Source organism: Thunnus maccoyii, chromosome 17, assembly GCF_910596095.1.
Source record: "Thunnus maccoyii chromosome 17, fThuMac1.1, whole genome shotgun sequence".
Classification (NCBI taxonomy): Eukaryota; Metazoa; Chordata; class Actinopteri; order Scombriformes; family Scombridae; genus Thunnus; species Thunnus maccoyii.
The window spans coordinates 19,004,634-19,025,027 of NC_056549.1; the positions used below are offsets into that span (position 1 = coordinate 19,004,634).

A 20,394-nucleotide genomic window follows, 5' to 3' on the forward strand; every position below is an offset into this window, starting at 1 on the left:
CTACATAGGGTATCTGCACAGACGGATGTGTTTACACATTTGTTGGCAGTAAGGACCACATGGTCATAAATTTTGGACTGCACGTGGACCCTGACCTGGGCAGGTGACACAAGTTCACATCACATGTTCGGATCCTCACAGCTATGTGGATATGGAAAGTACAAACTTTTGCGCCAGCGTTCCAAACATTTCGGACCCCCCCCCCAAAAAAAATTCAGTGGAACTGCCAACATCAGTGGATATTGTTCATGGAGTCACAGTAAATTTGCGTGGTGCTTTTGCTTAAAGTTCGAACTTTGTTACGCATATTTGCAACTGTGCTAACTGCCTTAACAGTGCTGATCTTTGAGGGTGGGAACAGAACCAGAGTCCAAAATGAAGGAAGCTCATCATCATATTGTTGCAGTTTCTGATTTTATACAACCCTGCTATGATGAATAAGAAGCAATGCCGATGGAGATTTCTCTCTTCTTATCCCTTTTGTGACTAACCACACACAACAGTAGGCTCTGCATGAGCCACAAGTGCAGTAGCCACTACATCATCAATTTCATTGTGCCACCTCTTGGTGTGTCCGAGGGGAAGATATAGAGAAGAGAGGAAGAAAAAGAGACCATCACATCAGTGAGCGAAGACTAAGACCATGTGTCTATACTGAAAGCCTCTCTCCTTTCCTTCCATCTTTGTTTATTTCTTTCTTCTCCTCCGTTCCTCTCGCATTCTTCCTCGTTTCCACTTGTTCACTCACTCCTATTCAAATCCTGTCAATTACATCAACCTCTGCTACTGTCTCGATTCCTGCCATTTTCTTTCTCCCTTCCTGCCATTCTTCTTCTCTCTCTTCCTATTATGCGACGATCAAACTTAGAATATGTTTGTCAGGTCGTAAAGGAACTCCGCCAAGTTTGCAGCATGGATGTGATCTCCACAGAACATTCCTATGGGCTCAGACCATGCCTCTACAAGCATATACTTTACTATGTAAAAATACACATGGACAGGCCTGTGTATGTTACTGCAGACCACCAGGGCTCATATTTGCATTTGGAGCACATGTGTTCATAACACTCCCCATTCCCACTCAAATTACTTCAGTCTCATCTGAATGCAGCTTTCTCCTTGTACAGTTAAACAAACAGGACATTATAATCATCAATTTTTTTAAGAGTTAGGGAGTTTTAAACCTTTTAAAAGTTAGCTGGAAACCAGATTCTCAATTGTCCAACTGGACTTTGGCAACACTGGGAAGGGCGAACCAGGAAATGGCACCAGGAAATTAATTGTTTAAAAACATTAATCTCAACTGTGAGTAAAGCAAATATGATTAAATACGCATGACTTGCATCTCTGAAAAGAAAGAGAAAACAATATTGCAAACATTCACAGGTGCCTGGTATTATCTGTCTTCAGCTGGCCACTAAACGACTGGTCTGAGACTCAAACCGACAACATCACCAGCACAGCTGTGTAGAATAGTAGCAGCTGAAAGGACTGAAGCTTGAAGGAAAAAACTGAAGCTTTTTGTTTCAAAGGGAGTGAGTTAAACTAGAAAAGACCTGACCACACATTTGCTACAGTTCATGGATCCTTTAATCAGCCTTGTTTGTCAGTGTGTGTTCTTGTTTATTCTGCAAAAGGCCGTCCAGATGGCAACTGATTATAATACCGATGTAGCTTATTGACATTACCTTCCTCACCGAGTGCACTGAAATAGGGCTGCAACTAACAATTACTTTCTGCTGATTATTTTCTCAATTAATCGATTGATCGTTTGTTTAGAAAATGTCAGACAGTAGTGAAAAAGTCCTGTTATGATTACTTAGAGCCCATGGTGATGTCTTCAAATGTCTTGTTTTGTCCGATCAACAGTCCAAAATCCAAAGATATTCAGTTTCCTTTCATGTATGACCCAAAAAAGCTTAAAATCTGCACATCTGACAAGCTGCAACCAGCAAATGTTTGTCATTTTTCCTTAAAAAAGGCTAAAGCAATTCAAAATAGTTGCCGATTAATTTTCTGTCGATTGACTAATTGATTAATCACCTAATTGTTGCAGCTCTACACTGAAAATGTAAATGAAAATCTTATTATTAACTCCAGCAGCATCTCGGTAACACTTGAGGCTGCGATTTGAAAAGATATTTGAAAAGATAACGTAATGGGGCAAATATGGTGGGAAGAGAGCATATGCGATGTTTGAGAGTGAGAAATGAGGAGGAGAGGACCCAAAGGAATGAAAGTAGGAAGAAAAGATGAGAAGAAAGGCCAAAGGTCAAACACCTCCCACTCCCTTGTTTTTTTCTCGTTTCCATTTCCCACTCGCATTTTGAATCCCGCCTTTTGTAGTTCTTTAACCCTTAAAAGTCCTCTCGATCCCAAACCGATCTACTATATTCTTGCAGCACCCACACCTTTCGGTCTCAGTTTTCATCTTCTAAGAGTAATAAAGATTGATCTCATACAGTTTTCTTTTGTTCCCTGCAGACTGACATCTAAGTCCTTGCTGCCTGTTTAGTTACGGCCTCACATCCTCCGCCGCGTCCACTTAAGGTCAGTCTCTGTTTCTGATAGAGACGCAGGCTTGATCTCAACTGACGCTAAGGACCTTAAAGTGTCACTCAGGATTTCACACTGCGGTCAAACAACTGCGGAGAAGCAGAGGCAGAAGAAGAGAGAGGGCAGAGGTGGGAGAGATGGAGAGGGGCGAAGGATGGGATTGAAGTCAGGGGGCGGGGTTTTCGCTGAGCAACTCATCACCGCACCAACAAAGAGCTGCGCTGACTGGGCCATACATTATAATGCAGATGTTTAGTAGGATGGATGGATAGAGAAAGACAAGAGGATGCTGATGTAGTAGACAAAGTGTTGAGGCAGAAAAAGCTGCACATGCTCCGACAATCTCCAGACGGTATCTCAAACATCTCAACACACGTCATGACTGGTGAAGATTAAACGTGATGTGTAACTTAATTGAGTCCTGCGGCTTTCATTGCCTCGCAAAACATGGCCAAAATAAACACGCTCACAGCTGGGAGGCTAATTAGCAACAAATGGCTTTTCTCTTGCGATAAAGTAAAAACCCTTGAAATGATTTAAAGGCGAAGACATGCTCAGGCGCAATCACATATTTTATGTACACAGATTAACACCCTTTTATCTTCAGGTTGTGTTTATGCAAGTTAAAGCCTCTGTATTCTTGCCTAGTTTCTCCGTTTGTTATTGACACTGTGGACACCAGCCGAGGAATGTGCAGCGCAGTTTAAGAGCTGACAGCGCCGGTGCTTAGCCTCTGTGGGAAAATGTCCGCCCGCAAACTTACACCCACTATTTTCAGACACACACACACTTGCACCCACCCTTGGGACACCCGTGTGACCCTTGCTGCTGCACACACCCTTGCCCTCCCTCTGAGTGTGACACACTAGCCTCGTTCTCTGACCTGATTGGATTTCAGCTTAGGGAAAAACCTCTGCTGCTGACTCTCTGCATCCACCTTCAGTTTCCTGCAAAGTTCCTTGCTACGCTACACACTCTCACACACACTTCAATGGACACTGAAGCATGAGATTGAGATTGGAAAACTATTGATTTGTTTTGTATATTAGACAGATGACTCCTGCCCCCACCCATCCAGCCTCTGTGGGGTTGCAGTTCCCTGCACGTGAGTGCTCAGGACAGGGGGGCAGATGTCCTCCCCCAGAGGACTGAGCTAGCAGGGTGGGAGGAGGAGGACGGAGGGGTCCCATTGTCTCTGGCACCTCTAAACCAAAGAGTTTGCTCTAAACAGTTATTATCCCCCCCCCTCCTCTCTTCTCCTTTGCACTCCTCTATCACCATTTGTAGCCACCCCCCAACTGCTACCCTCAAGGCTCTAATTTGGGTCACAGGCTGCAGAATGGCATCTCAACACTCAGTCAAACCTACACCCAGCCAGAAGCTGACATGTGTTCAGAGATATGAGGAGTTAAAAAAACAGAGAGCAGAATGAGTTTTTCTGTTCCCCTTCACTTGTTAGAGATCCTGTACAAAAAAAAAGAATCTCAAACAAAGAAAAGAGATGTTTTGTACCACATTCATCTGGAATTCCTCGACAGATAAACACAGAAACATACCTGAAGTTTTGTAGTTTGTTTTTAAAAGTAAAATTTACAACCCAAGTCACAAAGACCAGGAAAGAACAACCGTGTACATTTTCACCTCAGCATCATTCGAAATTAAACCCGCAACGTCTGCGAGAAAGCAAACACGCTCCATTCAACACCAGGGGTGAGAAAACAACCAGGAGACGCTGTTCATACAACAGCTCTGCCAGGAGACGAATGCTGCGAAGACACTTCACACAGTGCTGTCAGCTGAGGGAAAAATATCACTCACTCACACACACACACACACACACACACACACACACACACACACACACACAAAAGAGCCAAGAACAAGACAAACAGCCAATCCATCAGAGACTTTAGAAGACCTCATATTTATTATAAGTTGTCTGATGTTTGACCAGTTGCCACTAGAAATGAGCAGCTTTTTACACTCTTTGTGATACAAGACAATGTATCTGAAAGGGGCAGGGCTGAATAGCCACCTTGTTTTGTAAGAAAACCATCATTACATGACTACATGAATATGGTTTAAGCCCCTTTGATGAGGTTTGTAGACATGCAACACCTTTGGCAGCAGAATCTGATCCCACCACATCACAGAGTCACCTCACCTCTGGGGAAACCTGTTTCAGTGTCTATAATTTTCCAACATGCTGGGAAACATCACTGAATACATTTTGAGGGGAAAAAAAAGAACTTAAACAGATCCTGCTTACCCGTAGGCATTGTTGCTTTGCTGTCCTTCACCAGAAATGAAAAATTAGGCTGTTTTAAACGGTGAGGTGCAGGTTTGAAGGAAAACAGGATTTCCAGAGTGGGTCACATATCCAGAATATTCCAAAAAGTATTCCCATCAAAGCCTGAAAGATCCCCCTTTAGACTTTCCACATTCTTCCAGTCATTGTGAATCCCTTCTCCTGGGAGCAAACGTGCAGTCCACTCCTTCAAAATATACACACACTGTTTTCTCCTGAACACACACATACACAACACACTCCTCTGGCTGGTGTGTTCTCTCTTCAGTTTCTTTCTGCTTCTCTTTCTGAATGCCTCTCTCCCTCCCTCTCTCCTGTGGCAACACATCCACTGCGTGCATGTGTGTGTGTCTAAAAGTGTTCATGTGTGTGTTTGCATGTGAGTGTGTGTGTGAGTGTCAGAGTGAATGGCCTCTGCTCTCTGCTGCTCCCTCCCTGCTGGGTATTCCCCTCCCCCTGACTCCTCCTCTCTCTCTCCCGCAGCAAATTACAAGGAGCAGGGAGTTCCACATTAAGTACCTTCTCTCCCCCTTTCCTCTCCGTCTTTCCTTTCTTTGTATCTTTTCCCTCCATATTTTATTTCTTCCTCTTATTCTCTCATACCAAAATCAAACTTTTCAGCTCGGTCCTTAGCGCTTGTAGGGTGGGCGACACCTTTTGTGTGTGTGCGTCTGCTGCACGCTCAGCAGGCAGCTGAACTGCTGCTGTTATAGCGCACAGCTCCAGAGATCACACACGCACACACACTTTACAAGGAAGGGGGGGGAAGAGTGTTACGGCTGATCAATAGGCCGGGAGCCAGCTCAAACAAAAGCTCCTCGTCCACTGCGAGACACTGCACTGCTCATTGTGTCCCAGATCAGAGAGAGACTGTGTAGAATGGGCACAAAACACACAAAACTGTGTGAAGTGGGAGAATGTGGGAGATGGGTGCAGTGTTCAACCAGACTCGTGATGAACATTAACATTAGAGAATATGGGCACAGATGAACTACCCTCTAAAGCAGTAGAGTTGTGAGCCTTAAAAATAAAGCAATGGCTACTTGCTGGGCTAGTTGTCTTTTCAAATGTTTCGATACTGGTTGAGTATAATACCTGACTTCTGCTACCAACACTAAAATGATACTTTTTCAATATCTTACTTTGAGGACTACCCTAACAACTAGAGGAACTCCAGTTTGTTCATTTAACAAAACACGTCAAACTTCAAAGTGCATCAGTGTTTAAAGTTCTTGATTCTTGGCTGGACTGCAACAGCAGGGCCAGACCTATATACGCGAATACCTGTCCATCACTTAGCCACTCACTGAATTACACCATTGGTTGGCTGAAGTTGGCCAAAGGCCACCAAACCTTGGGACAGCCAAGTATCCCAGAATACATTTTGCACCAACCGGCAGCAATGGCGGTGATTTTGAGCCAGGCCAAAAGCTGTCGTAATTTTCTCAAATAACACCTATTTGGAAATTTGCTCCTACATTTTCGGAGATGTAAGGGGCTGCTGGCCAGCTGCTAGCAGCTCCAACTCCCGAAGGCCAATTCATGCTTTCTGCATTCAGTGCCTGCGGACAGCTGTGGACTTGCATGCAGACGCACACGCGGTTCCATTCATACTTTTTTTGGAGGTCCACCGACACAGATGTATTCAACATGTGCCCGCTAGTAAACAGGCCTGCAGCATGATAACTTTCCAGAGTTGTAAAATCCAGTCGGTGAGTAATACAAATTGTGCTGTGTTGTTCTGATCAGCCTTTAAACGCAATAATCTGTTTCTCCAACGAGACTTGCTGGATCGTATTTCATTGTCTCACCGGCACTTTAAATAACACAGCCCCTGTATTGTTTAACACAGGACTGTTTTCAGTCTGAATGTGGCTGAGGAGTTCATGTATGTTGCTGAACAACAACAATAAGTTGAAAAAGAATAGCGACAACTCAATGAGGATAGAAATACAGTACATACAAACATACAGTAGACAAGACAGGCATTCCTGTTTGCTTTTTTGGAACATGCGCAGTTGGCACGTAGAGTTCGCACAGTCACAAATTTTGGCTGTGTGCAGATGTCCAAAGAGGGGTCTTCACGGACCTGGGCGGATGACGAAATTTACCTCAGATGAACCAAGAAAGTATAAAGTATAAATTGACCTTAAGATGATCAGCTGGTCAACGTCCGTCTCCCGGGGGAGAACATGATCCGATGAACTGATCTGTGTAGCTCTTTGATGATTTACTGCTGGCTCTAATGTCTCCGCAGCATTTTGATACATGATTGAAGCTGCCACATTAGTTTGTCTGAATATAAAGTGAAGCTTCATGTTTTTACTGGACAGAACAGCAGCGCTGCCTCTGGGGCTCTATATGTACAGATATCACCACATTTCAATAAATATAAATGTATTAGAATGAACAGATCAGTCTATATACATAACAGTCTGGATTTTATCATAGCTACATTACAGACTGAATAACATAATTCACTGCATCTCTCTGTCAATGAGGTAATTTTTTTGTGAGAAAAAAAGTGTTAATGGAGCTTTGAGTTAAGACTAGCTAAGCTGCTGCTGTCAGCAGACAGAACGATTGTACTGCGTCCTCCTGTCCTCCGAGGTTTGTACTCCTGAGTCGAACTTGCCAAGTCCAAACTAGCAAGAACACAAGTCTGAACTTGGCGTACTTGGTATTGAAAAAGGCCCTATGTCAAATTGGGTTCAGTCAAAGCCCTGCGCACTTCCTGGGGGCTTGGTCGCCACGTGTCGCCACTTCCTGTATCTGTCATTTCAAATTAAAACCCTTAGCGTTTTATACACGGTCTAGCCATATACTAGGTTTTGACCTAGTCTTGTTAACAGAAGGCTGCCTTACAAATATGAGAGATGGTTATTTAGGAGCAAGGGAGGGTCTAATTAAAGACTCTACTGAGTTGCACTGTGGACATCGTAGGATTCAGTGGAGCCTGACTCATACTACTGTAGGGAGTTCAAGTTAGGATGTCTTGACCTGCTCCAATCACGACCATTTTTTCAATTTTTTTTTCTGTCTCTTGAGAGTCTTCCAACTTTATGGAAGTACAATACCACTGAAATACCCCTTACATTTCATCCTAACACATGCAGTCAAACATCATAACAATTTGACATAGCATTCATTGCCAACTTTCGATACTGGACAACACTCATTCGATTCCACAGTATTAAACAGTTTATGTTTAGTACTCAACAAGTACTGAGGTCAATCACCAGTTAACTGTGACCAGTTAATCCAAAGAGTGATTTTTGTTTACCTTGTTTTATCTCAATATTTTTAGATGCTTGAAGAGCTAAAATGATCCAACTATTCACGAAAAATGATAAGATTTGAGTAAAGTCAGAACAAATAAACACGACTCCTCACATTTGTCTTGCCACACTTTCTGGGGGTCCCAACACCCAGGCTGGCAATCAGAGCGTATAAATTCAGAAAGCAGTTATACCTCAGGACAGGCCATGTGTCTCATCTGGAGGACACACGTGAGACAATAGACCCTCAGTCTTACACACTAAAGCAAATGTGTCGACTATTTGTCGTCCCTCCTCAAAGACAGGGCCTGGTCCCAGCAGCATGGGGTCCCGCTAACACCACCCCCTTCTCCTCACCAATAGAATAATAGAGACCCCCTGGATCATCCTCTCTCTCACACACACACGCACACATATACACACACCCAAACACACACACAAAGACCAGATCCCAAGAAGCACGACCCTTCTTTCTTATGGTCTGAGGGTCCGTTGACCCACGAAGCCCCTAAACCTCCACTCTGAATCCAAACACTGTCCACCTGCCCCCTCCCCCTGCCACCTCAAGCGCTCACACATACACACACACACACACTTGTGTCCATAATGAGCACCTCTAGCTTGGCAAACACACAGAGGCCGTCTAAACTCCTCGGTTCAGCCAAGCACGACCTGTTGATGACAGAAACCTACAGCAGCAGTCTGGCTTATCTGATGCACCCTGTGTACTCTAACAGCCTCCGCTCCTCTCCCTATAAGATATCGACCACAGAAACAATATTATTCCTCATTTACTGGCTATGACAATCACTATCTGAGCTGCAATACATGTCAACATGGTGTTTTAAAAGAGGGATGAAAGAGGCGACAGTAAGGCTGAGGATATTGATAAAATCAGAGATTAGCTCCATGTTTTGGCTGCGGATTTGATCCAGCAAAAGAAAACTTCCTTTTTTTTAGCAGGCTGTCTGAAATATCTCTTCCTCAAAGAAAAGATTACAACAGTTGTGGTTCAGGTTGCAACTTATTTTCATTATTGACTTATAAAGGAATTGTTTAGTTTATAAATGTCAAAAAATCTTGACCCATGCCCATCACAGTTGCCCAGAGCCCATGGTGACATCTTGAATTTGCTAGTTTTGTCCGACTAAAAACCAAATATATTCAAATAATAATGATATAATTATATTAATTAGATGCTAGAACAAGCAAATGTTTGGCACTTTTGCTAGATAAATGACTTACTCCACCGATTTCACGTGTCAAAGTCAATCTACTGGTCACAGAGAGTGCTACTCAATCTGTGAAAACAGTTCAATTCTTCTTCTGTGGCTTTGGAGAGAACTTTGTCAATCTTGAGGAAATGACTTATGTGAGGTCACTCAGATACCTCTGTTTGGACTTGGAGTCTTAAAGGAATAGTTTAGCATTTTAGCTTTCTTGCAAGGAGATGCAACCTAGCCTGGTAGCCTCTCCAAAGTTAAAAAATGTGCCTACCACTACCTTGAAAGCTCAATAATCACCATGTTTGATCTTGTTTGTTGAGAATATATATATATATATACATTATTTAACCACAGCAGGGAGCGGTGACTTCCTGGCATCTTGTTGTTATCAACAAGCACAGAAACAGAGGTGCTGGAAAAAGTTGCACTACATAACTCTTAAACCACAAAATTGCATTTTTTTGGTTTGTGTACCGATTAAACAAATGAGATATGATGTGTTAATTAGTGGTAGAGGTACTGGTAGATGTAATTTTGATCTTTGGCGAGAGCCCAGCTAGATATTTCTCTTTGTTTTCAGTCTTTATACTGAGTTATGCTAATCGGCCCCCAGCTCCACCACACACGTGAGAGTGGTTTCAATCTTCTCATGCAACTCTTGGCAAGAAATTAATAACAGTATTTTGTTGTATTTATCCCTTGATCTATTTTTAAAATATTTTACAGAAATCTTGCATTGGGGAGTGTGGGTGTTTGTAAGGCGGCAAGGGGGGCGCTTATGAAAGAAAATACTGGGTTGCATTATGGGAAATGTAGGATGTAATGTTTTTGGAGCTTAACACATATTAGTGACTAAAATTTGCAATATCTTGGCCTCTGTTGCGTCAGTTTGGACCACTCTTTTTTGATCAATTTTCTCTTAATTAACTGATTAATGGATTTACATGTTCTGCTCTACATGCAGTCAAGTCAGTAATGTGATTTCAATGCTTTTTTTTTTGCTTGCAGTGGAGCCAGCGCTCAACACCTAACTCCTTCTCAACACCACCGCTCTCACCCGGCTCTGCTCCAATTTCATTTCCCCTCCGCATGTCATCCCTCCCCACTCAGAGAGGAGATTTCCCAACAGACTTCCCTCCTTTTCAATGCCAACAACAAGCTATAACAAGAGCTTAAGACCCTACACACAGAAAAACACTCTCTTCATGCACTCAGACTTAGAATTGATGGTTTGAGAGTTTGTGAGGTTGCCAAGATGATCGGGGCCGTAGCGCTGTGGTGGTTTCTATGACGACAGCTAGGCATTCATCTCCAAGGCAAAGTGGCATGTGGAAAGACAGTGAGAGAGAGGAAAAGAGGGAAGGAGAGAGAGAAGAAAATGCTTATTGTCAATAAACCACTCCATTCCTCATAACACTCGGGCAGCGCAAACACTGAAGCAGGGCACAGGGTTCACACACACTATTGAACTTTTACTGGTGAGCACTCACACACACACACACACACGCACACACACTATCATTTGTTTTCCGACGGCATTGTAAACCCTGACTTAAAAGACCTCTTGAAAATGTTTTAGTGTGTGAGTGTGTGTATAATCAGAAATAAGAAAAGTCCCCAACCACTTAAGCATGTCCTGAAGAGAGGAGGGCTGCAGGCGGAGAGAGGTGGAGAACTAATTTGATGGTTGTTATTGCAGTGTGTCTGAGTGCGTGTGTGCGTGTGTGTGTGTGTGTGTGTGTGAGAGAGAGAGGAATCGGGTCCAATCTCTTCTTCAGACAGCTTCTTCATTTTCTCAGCTGTCTCCTGTTTAAAGTGCGTTTCTGTAGTAACGTATTACAGCACATGGACGAGTAAACTGAGAGAATACAGAGAAATGGATTCAGAGAGCGAGAGAGACTGTGACTAATGACAGGAGTTTGTGGGTGGAGGGGTCATTCATATACAGTTTCCCCCTCCCTCTGTGACTCTGTCTGTCTTTGCCGTTGCTGAGATAGATCATCTGCAGACACACACACGCACGCACACACAAAGATTCTTTAAGTGTCACTAACTCTTAAAGCTTTTGTTCTTGCCGCTTGAGCTCTTCATTAACCTTAACACACAGTTTCTCCTTTTTTCCCCTCATGAATAACTTTGTCGGAAAAATCTTTCTTAACAGTCTGTATCTGTTAGTGTCATTTTGTATCAGCTTGTTCCAGCTCATTATTCATTTTTTACACACAAGTAAAACATTCAAACTCAAGTCTTTATGTGTTTTTATGGCAGAACCACGTCATCCAACGGCAATTTTTTTAGAGGTTTTCTGCATTTCATTTGATCAGCCTAATTGCCATCGCGTCATTGGTTTTGTTTTGCACCAACCAGTCAGTAGTGAGTGGTGTATCTGTCATGTAGTTAACATATTTTACACTGATGAAAGATATATTTGATTTAATAATGATTATTATGTCTGTGCTAACTAACTTACAACACCTTGTACAGCTGTGTTGATCTCATACACGCTTGTTGCCATTTTTCTGTTGCCATCTTTGATGAATGACATCCCCATCGGAGTTGTAGGTGGTCTTCTTTTCTAAGAAGACTTTTGACATGTCACGGTAGCAACAGCACAGGTGTAAATATTAAAGTTAATAATGGCTGATTTCCATTTTGCTGCTTTGGTTTCAGTGCGCTGGTATTGTGTATTGTCACATGTCATGGTTCACTGGGACACTTGAACAGAACATCATTTTGTACACATTTGTCCAAAATTCAGCCTGACTCAGATATATTTGTCTTTAGTCTTTAGATACCAAATTATCAAGCACCTCTGTTATAAGTTCTGTGAGTTTGGTTGCACAGTATGAGTCTACAACAACTAACCCTCTAGGCAGGTCAGTAAGGTTCAAGGGGTTAATTCCCTCCTTTTAGTGACGCATCTACTTCAGACTCAAGTCCCCTTTAACACACTGCCTGATGTGAGAAAGTGAGGTTTTTGTTGTCCAGTTAACTGTGCAGTGCAGCACACTTGTTCTATAAATCATAAGCAGACCTCTAGCCAATAATAACCAGCAAAAAAAAGCTTCTAATAATGCTGTGCTGAGGCTAATTTTGATCCATTCTGATTAACTCTGATTAAATCCTGCAATTGATTTTCCCTTTCCCCAATTTATGAGGTTTCCAGATTCCCGGACGGTATTCCCTCAGGCTGCAGAAGTCTGCTTGCAGTGCCAGGACTTTTCAGGAAGTCCAGGAATTTTTGACTCTTTCTGGCCAGAAATCTTACTGAAGTACCAGTTTCAGATTATATAAGAGCAGGAATCCCTAAGATTTGGCAGGTGGAGCCGGGAAGGGGGGCGAAAATAAAGAGCGTCTTCTCCATTCCAGCAGACTAAACAACAACAGCGACACAGAAATAACTACAGCTGCTACATCAACAACAACACGGTCGACAGCAACAGCCACAGCTAATGATAGAGCAGGGTGGCACCATGGACATCGCAGAAGGAAAAGTATTTACGATAGGAGATAATGTCAGTATTCAACTATGCAGTCAGTTGGTATTCACATTAACAGATGTAGATAAATGCAATGAGCCAAACATCAGGGGCAGGAAATGAGAGGAGGAGAGTAAGCGAAAAGCAGCGAAAAACAGGTGGTTTACAGGAATTATAACTTTCATTTCCTTGAAGTGAATATTACTTGGCTGTGGGGATTGAAGACTTTAATACTACATGAAGCAACACATAACGTCATCTTGTGATTCTTTATTTCTTAGCGATCAAACAAACATCTCTTTTTATTTACTATATTTCATAAAGTGAAAGCTTTCGTCTTTGTATTATAATCCTGAGATGAGTGTGAGACTGAGGAGAAAGCAGAGTGCAGAGATTTATGTTCGTGTACTGTATGTGTGTATGTGTGAGTTATTGTGTGTTGAGTGAGTACATGAGCATGTGTGGCGGATATACGGAGGAAGCTGTGTTTGGCCTCAGATTAAAATGCAGGACGAGGGTCCCGCTCCAGGAAAAGAGACCAGCAGAGCAGAGAAAGAGGGACTTTTCTCCCACTTGGCAAAACATGTGACACATAACAAAATAAATATACAGTATTCATACCATTTTTCACAAAACTATGAGACTGCAAGATATCATATCTGTCAAATCTATAGTAATGTGTCTAATATGCTCGCTTATGCCACCGTCCTTTTAAGACCAACAGTATTCATTTAATGTGATTCTGTAACGCATTTAAAATCTACATGCACACATATTTATGTCACATATATTTACAAATGTGCTTTTGAAGTATCTAGTAACCAAAAAATACACAAGGATGGATAAGAAGTCCAAACAAATGTCAGTGAAAATTGATCTCTGAGTTTATGACTGATCACAATAAACACTTTATGTTCAATGATACTTGCATTTATTGACTGACTGGAAGATGATTCTAGTACAACCATCCTATACATGCCATTATCTATCTAAGACCTTTTTTCTTTTGTAACTCAAAAACAAAATCTTGTTTTCGAGTGAGATCTGAGACCAAAAACAGTCTGACCTAACATACAACCAGCCAGAGACCATGTTGTTAACCCCTCTAAGACAAATACAAAGTCAGACAAACCAACACTCAAACAACCACATAAAAAGAAGTAAGAAACCTAAATGATTAAAGTCAAACAATAAATGAGTCCCCTCCTATCTATGTCTCACAAGCTGGGTGCTCCAGTTAGTCCTTCCCAGAATGAGGACACGCCACAAAGGGGAGCACACGTGTATGAGCACACACACTCACACTTAGGTAATATAGCAGGGTTATTGTACTAAAACAACACTATAACTTTGTTTCAGGTAAAAACTGACACAAAATCACATCTGTTAAAGTCATGCTATCTCTAAAACTTGCTATTAATAGTATTTTCCAAACTGGACTAATAAATCAGATTAACAGTGTCACTAAAAGTTGTATATATATAGGCGTTCAAAAGACAAGACGCAATAAATACAGCTTCAAATGCCATGTTGATCTTCCTCTCGGATACACACAGGTGAAAGCATTGTTATTGCTATTACCACCATTCACCACACACACAGTTACCACATAGGTCGTGGTCTGAGACACCCAAGCTTAAACACAAACTGGTAGTCTAATTACAGCAGTCTGCCATGCTGTCTGATTAAACGAGTGGGCAAAGGTGCCATTAGTCACACTAAATTGAAACTTTGGACTGAGTAATTAGAGGTCAGACCTCTACAATTATGATTAAATAAAGACTTGGGCTTAACAAGGGAAAAACTCAGTACTGTATAGTCTGAGTGTGTTGTCAGAGTTAAATCCCCATTTACAGTAAATTAAACCAATTTGCGATTCTTGCATATAAACAAAGTGAGGTCACGCTCTGTGTCCTGGCAGTTTGCAGTGCCATACAAAGACAATGACAACCTGCACTCACCTCAGAGAGACCATTCCCACGACTAGCCTTTCCTCAGCCGCTGGTATCCCAGTATCCTTTCACAGGTTAGTTCCATGTCCAGACATTTGAAAAAGTTTCACGCTACACGCGCAGCCTTAGAAAAACACTGACTGACTGGAGAGGTAGGTAGGGCTTGTGTCAAGGCGGCCCGGTCCGTGGTCCACACCTCTATGAGGTCAATTCAGAGAGAAAGAGATACACTGAGAGAAAAGAGGGAGAGAGAGGGGGGAACAGATGGAAGCAAAACGCAACGGAACTGACTGCCCACTGGGAGGGGAGGGGGGAGAGACAGGGAGAGAGGAGCTTGCACATCCAAGCAGCCCACTTCCTGACCAATTACTGCTGCAAGACTAGTCTCTCTCCCTTCTTTCCAACTGGCCCTTGCTCTCTCCTCTCTCACTTTGCGGTGTGGGATCGCCGCAAGAACTGGAGAGCGGCCAGCACTGCAGACACACAAATGACAGAACTGGAAAAAAGCGTGAGGAGCTGTCACTGAAACTGTGACAAGATAGAGAGACCGAAGAGAAGGGGAGAGACAGTGATCAAGATTTGATGTAGAGGCTGGTGATTAGCAGAAGAGGGGTGTAGGAATAGGAAGAGGAAAGGAAAAGAGGGCAGCGCAAGGACAAGCCAGCTCGTCTAACCCCAAAAAACACACCAACAAGTGGGCCACGTTGCATACAGCATCAGTTTAGAGCTTCTTCTTGGTCTTTACTCCCTCAGTGTCACTTTCAATATCAGATATAATATTCTACTTGGATATAAGAGGTCAGGTCCAGGTAGAGGGTTAGACAACCCCAAAAAACAGCCAAGGAGCAGAGATCACGCAACCTAGAACTCAAAGTGCAACCTGCTGTGAGCGAGTTTGTATGAGCACACACAGAAAATATCCAAGCCACTAGTCATTGTGTGTGTGAGTAATTTGGTCATTGTTCTGCATCCTAACAGAGCAGGATGGAGGAAAGTCCCCTCTCTCGGAGCCAGTGGCTGTTGTTCCTGCCTCCTCAAGTAAGGCTTCCTGGGATTGATAAAGCAGCTCCTGGCCCTGTCAGCGCACACACTTTCTCACTTCCACGTTTTCACCGGTCTGAGGTTTTTCCAGGGAAAACACAACTGCACGTGGTTCAGACTTTAGCAAACATTGACCTTTGATAAGCAACCAACTAAAATACACTTACCTCTAAAACGTGACCTAAATTCACTTCAAAACATACATGATTTGCTCGCGGACAATAGAGTACACTGACTTTTAGCTTATGTCAATCAGTCGCTGCTATCTGTGACCTACTGTAGCAGTGACCAGCGACCAAACAAACACAGCTGATGTGGGTCGGCGATCGGCTGCTATTATCCTAACCTGGAAAACCCGAAAGCATACCGTGCCAAGCCTTTGTAACCGAAAGCCACACCTTGCACTTTAAAACACACAGAGACAATGACAGATGATGGCACCGTCCTCTAAAGGAAAAACAAGCTGATAACCTACAGAGCAACCGGTCGCTCTCTTATCATTGCTGTTACTCACCTTGGAGGACAAGACGGGTGTGGTTTACTGAGAAGTGTCAGGTGGCTTGTCAAACACGGAAAAGTAGACTAAACTAACTTTTAATTTCTTTCCTGTGATTGTAGGTATGTAAGATCTGAAGTGCATGGTTGTGACACTTTGTATAAATATGGCTTGTAATATCTTACTTATTATGTGATTTAGACAGTAAGGTTATAAACAACAGATGAAGAGCTTACAGCTCTAGACAAAATGAAGAATCCTCAGGAGGTCATATGAGCACTATTTGAAGTTAACATCAGGGCAGTTTGATTCCAGTTTTTCTGTTGCTAAAAGAAACTTTGACATTCAAAAGAATAATAATCAAAATAATTAAAGGAGGTGAAGTCATAAGCAGTCAACAGTTATTATTAAGAGGAAACCAGTCATATCCCATTTAAAACAAAAGGGAGCTGCCAGTCCACAAAAACCTAAAATTCTGAATAAAATAGCAGTATGCGACGGAAAAAGGAAAGAGGTCAATATATTTTTGTCTGTAGTGTCTGGCAGATACAAAGGGATCATTTAAGTGTTGACGGACGGATGTTTTCTGCAACAGGAAAACAGGAATGACCGAATAAAAGTGGAAATGCGAAATGGATAGCAGCTTGGAACCTCCCCAACTAACAACAGGAAGAATCCCCCTCCTCCCCCACTTCTCCACCGCCATTTCCTGCCAGTCTTCAGTTAGTTGTTTACAGATGAAGGAATCAAACAGGATGTGATGTCATCAGGCAGGTGAATCATACTCATATGATGGCTTCGTCATTCCAGAGTCACTGAAAATTACGCTACCGCTTTTATGTCCTCCATTCAGGGATTTCCCGGGGTCATCAAATTGACAGCACAGGAAATGTTAATGAGAACAACTTTTATTTTTGTTTTTAATCTCTTAAAGTGATCTTCACTTCTCTGATGTCATATGATGGGGAGGGTTCAACCAATACCGCTACTTTCAGTGTTAGGCAAGTTACTCGAAAAGTGTCATCTTTCACTCGTTATATACTGTATTACTCACTGAAAAAGCAATATCCTTTTCATTGCTCAGCCCCGTTCTGTAGGGTGCCTTTAAACAACTACAAGGCCTCCTCAGTCACATGTCACATCTTCTGTATTTAACACATATAGAAAAAGAAACAGCCAGCCTACGGTTTGATATTTCCTGACCATACATAGCTAACGTTAGCTTAGCCCCAGTGATTGACGTCATGCAGTGAAAACCCGTCTTCAACCAAATTAACTGGTGACTAGTTGGCCAAGAAGACACAACATGTAAATAAGGCAACTTTTCAGCTAACTAACGGCGCATTTAGCTAACCGCTAAACGCCATCCTGCACCTCCCACCCCTACACTGAGCTAACATGTCTCATAGTAATCTGTCCTCTAAATGCAAAGAGAAGAAATTTATATCAATTCCCCCATGAAACTTGTGGCCAAGTATACCCCCAAATTGTCGTAGTAACGAAGTGTTACTGAGATTAGTAACTGTGATGTAATTACTATATATCAAATTGTAATTCCTTACTACTTGTTCCTGAAAACGATGATCACATTACTGCAGTGCTTTACTAACTAATGCATTACTGCCCAACACTTGAAGCCGCATACAATAAACATTTGTGCCAAATATCTAGAGGGTTAAAAAGCTTTGTAATATTTAAGGGTACATTTCCAGGTCTATATTTATATTCTGGGGCTTTACTAGAATATCTTTGCATGATTTACAGTTCAAAATCATCCTTATAATAACCTTAAAATAATCCTGAAAAGGCTGTTTTAGCTCATGTCTCTTTAAAGCCCCGCTCCCAATGAGCCCAGTCTTTTCTGATTGGTTAACTCCCAGAGGCTGCATCTCAGCTGACTTCAGGCAACTCCGGAGGCTACACAAACAAACAGTATAGGTCAGATTTCACTTCTTTTTCTCATTCCTTTATTGAAACTTCTCAAATACATCTGTACATGTTCAAGAGTGGACAACGTGAAACAACTCATGAAACAACCTCAGCAACAGAGGCTTCAGAAGGGAGGGCCGTGGCTATGCACGAACATTCTGACATCTTCACAAGGAAGAAGTAAAAGTAATTTTGCAAACAAAGCATCCAGAGTGGCTGCTGGCTTTGGACTTGAAGGCAGCATTTTAACATACGTTCACCTCAACTGTTGGAACTTTGACCATATTCAACATTTGGGTGCCAATTACTGATACCAGACTTTTGACAAAATAGTGTCACAGTGTAAAAAAGTCGGACATCATTATCAGCCTGAAAATGACTTCTTGAATGAGTTATCACTACTTAAAGAGGTACAACACACTAAAAAAATGTGTTTTTTGAGCTGTAAACTAAATTATATGACTGTACTGTGATGAAACACATCAATAACGGTGTTAAGATTGACATTGACACCAAATTTAAAAAATGGGTCGACTCACCATCTGCTGTTTTAAATCAGCCCTGAATCCTGCAAGGCCAATGCTGACATAGAGTCGACCATTTGGGACTTATCTACGTCATTAAGTTTATATAAAAAAAGAACACCCTAATGGCTACGTACTAACACTTACCTGCACATACACACAGCAGGGCTACGGCTATGTAATGACACTCCTCCACAGACACACATACACACACACACACCGGAGACCCTCTCATAGTAGAGCTGCTAGCTAAGCTACAACAAAGGTACCACACAGAAACTTTTACAAAAGGGCCATGAATGTGCTTCTGGCGACGGTCAACACTCTGGTGGACTCTCTGTGTTTCCAGCTCAGACACGGAGAGTCTGACAGCAGCTGCTCATGGCTGGTTAGCTCTGACTACCAGCTTTACATTGCTATTCATGCTACACTGAGCGGTGGTCAGTCGGTGTCCCCTTACCTCTCGTGTCACACGCTACGTAGCCACGAGGCCACGCCCCCTACAGTCGTTGTCCTGACGAGTCCTCTGCTGCATTTTTGAAATATGCTGGGAGGGAGGGAGCTAGCAGAATTTGGGTGTGTAGTTACTCTTTAATGTTGGCATCTCTGAAATACATACAGTTATATTAAAATAATATTCCTTGGTGTGGTTTAAAAAGTGTAACTGATACTGCCTCCCCTGCTATAAATATGAATGGGGCATCTTAGTGTGTGCATGTGTTTGGCATTAAGATTATAAGCTTTACATTATAGTTAAAAACAGAGAAGCGGTCACAACTCAACTGCTGGGCTGGTCTCGTCAGAAGTAGGAGCCAAAACACATTATTGCTCAGACTGAGATAAAGCACGGGTGAGTAAAGCCATCTGCATTAGACTGCAGTTGATGGTGAAGTGCTGATGTGTGTGTAGGCGCCACACTCTGTGCATGGCTGTTTGTGTGTGCCTGCATGTCTGCTTATGTGGGTTTGAGTGGGATAAAGAGCCAGGAGTGCATGTTGGCAGGTTCCCTTTGACCTGTGGAGGCTTTATTTTCCCTCATATTCACATTGGGCTAATACTCTGCCTTTCCCATGCCAGTGAAAACCCTGGAAGCCGAGCCCTCTCCGGCCCTCTCCTCTCTTTAGGGAACCTAAGATGTCACTGCACACAAAAGGAGCCGTGAAAGCCGTCCAACTCAAGCAGGGGCTATTATTTACAGTACCAAAAGAAAATCGCTCTTCTCCCGAATAGTAACTCCCCCTCCGAGCGTCAGCCGTCTGTCTCCTTGTAATGCTTCCCCTATTTTGCCCTTTTCCAATCCCTTTCTATCATTTGTCTAGCTCCTTTCTCTGCTTTCACTTTCCTCCAATCATGTCTCTCTCTCTCTCTCTGTTTAACTCCCCCTCCCCCCACCATAATAAAGTAAATAGTGGGTTTTGTAACCAGTAAGCCCAAAATTAGGAGTAAGCCCTAAACTGCGGCTTTCCCCAATCTTCACTGTGCCATTCAAAACAGGCAGAAAAATCCTCTCTGATCATATAAGTTCCTCTGAGACGAGAAATTCCACTTGGTGAACTTTGTCAAAAGTAAATAAAAGCTTTACACAACAGACTTACATATCTGCCA

General features: G+C 42.5%; 1 protein-coding gene across 2 annotated transcripts in view; it reads right to left on the minus strand.

Annotated features, from left to right (window-relative positions):
• Positions 1 to 20,394, minus strand: part of LOC121882695 (pleckstrin homology domain-containing family G member 1) — a 76,068-nt gene that overhangs the window by 30,004 nt on the left and 25,670 nt on the right. Inside the window, exon 1 of one of the 2 annotated variants that reach the window (XM_042391111.1) lies at positions 4,826 to 5,125. The exons of the other annotated variant lie outside the window; for it this stretch is intronic. Coding sequence (XP_042247045.1) covers positions 4,826 to 4,835 — 10 coding nt within the window. The 5' untranslated portion in view covers positions 4,836 to 5,125. Of the gene's footprint in view, positions 1 to 4,825; positions 5,126 to 20,394 lie in introns of those variants that run through there. 2 annotated transcript variants of the gene reach the window in all.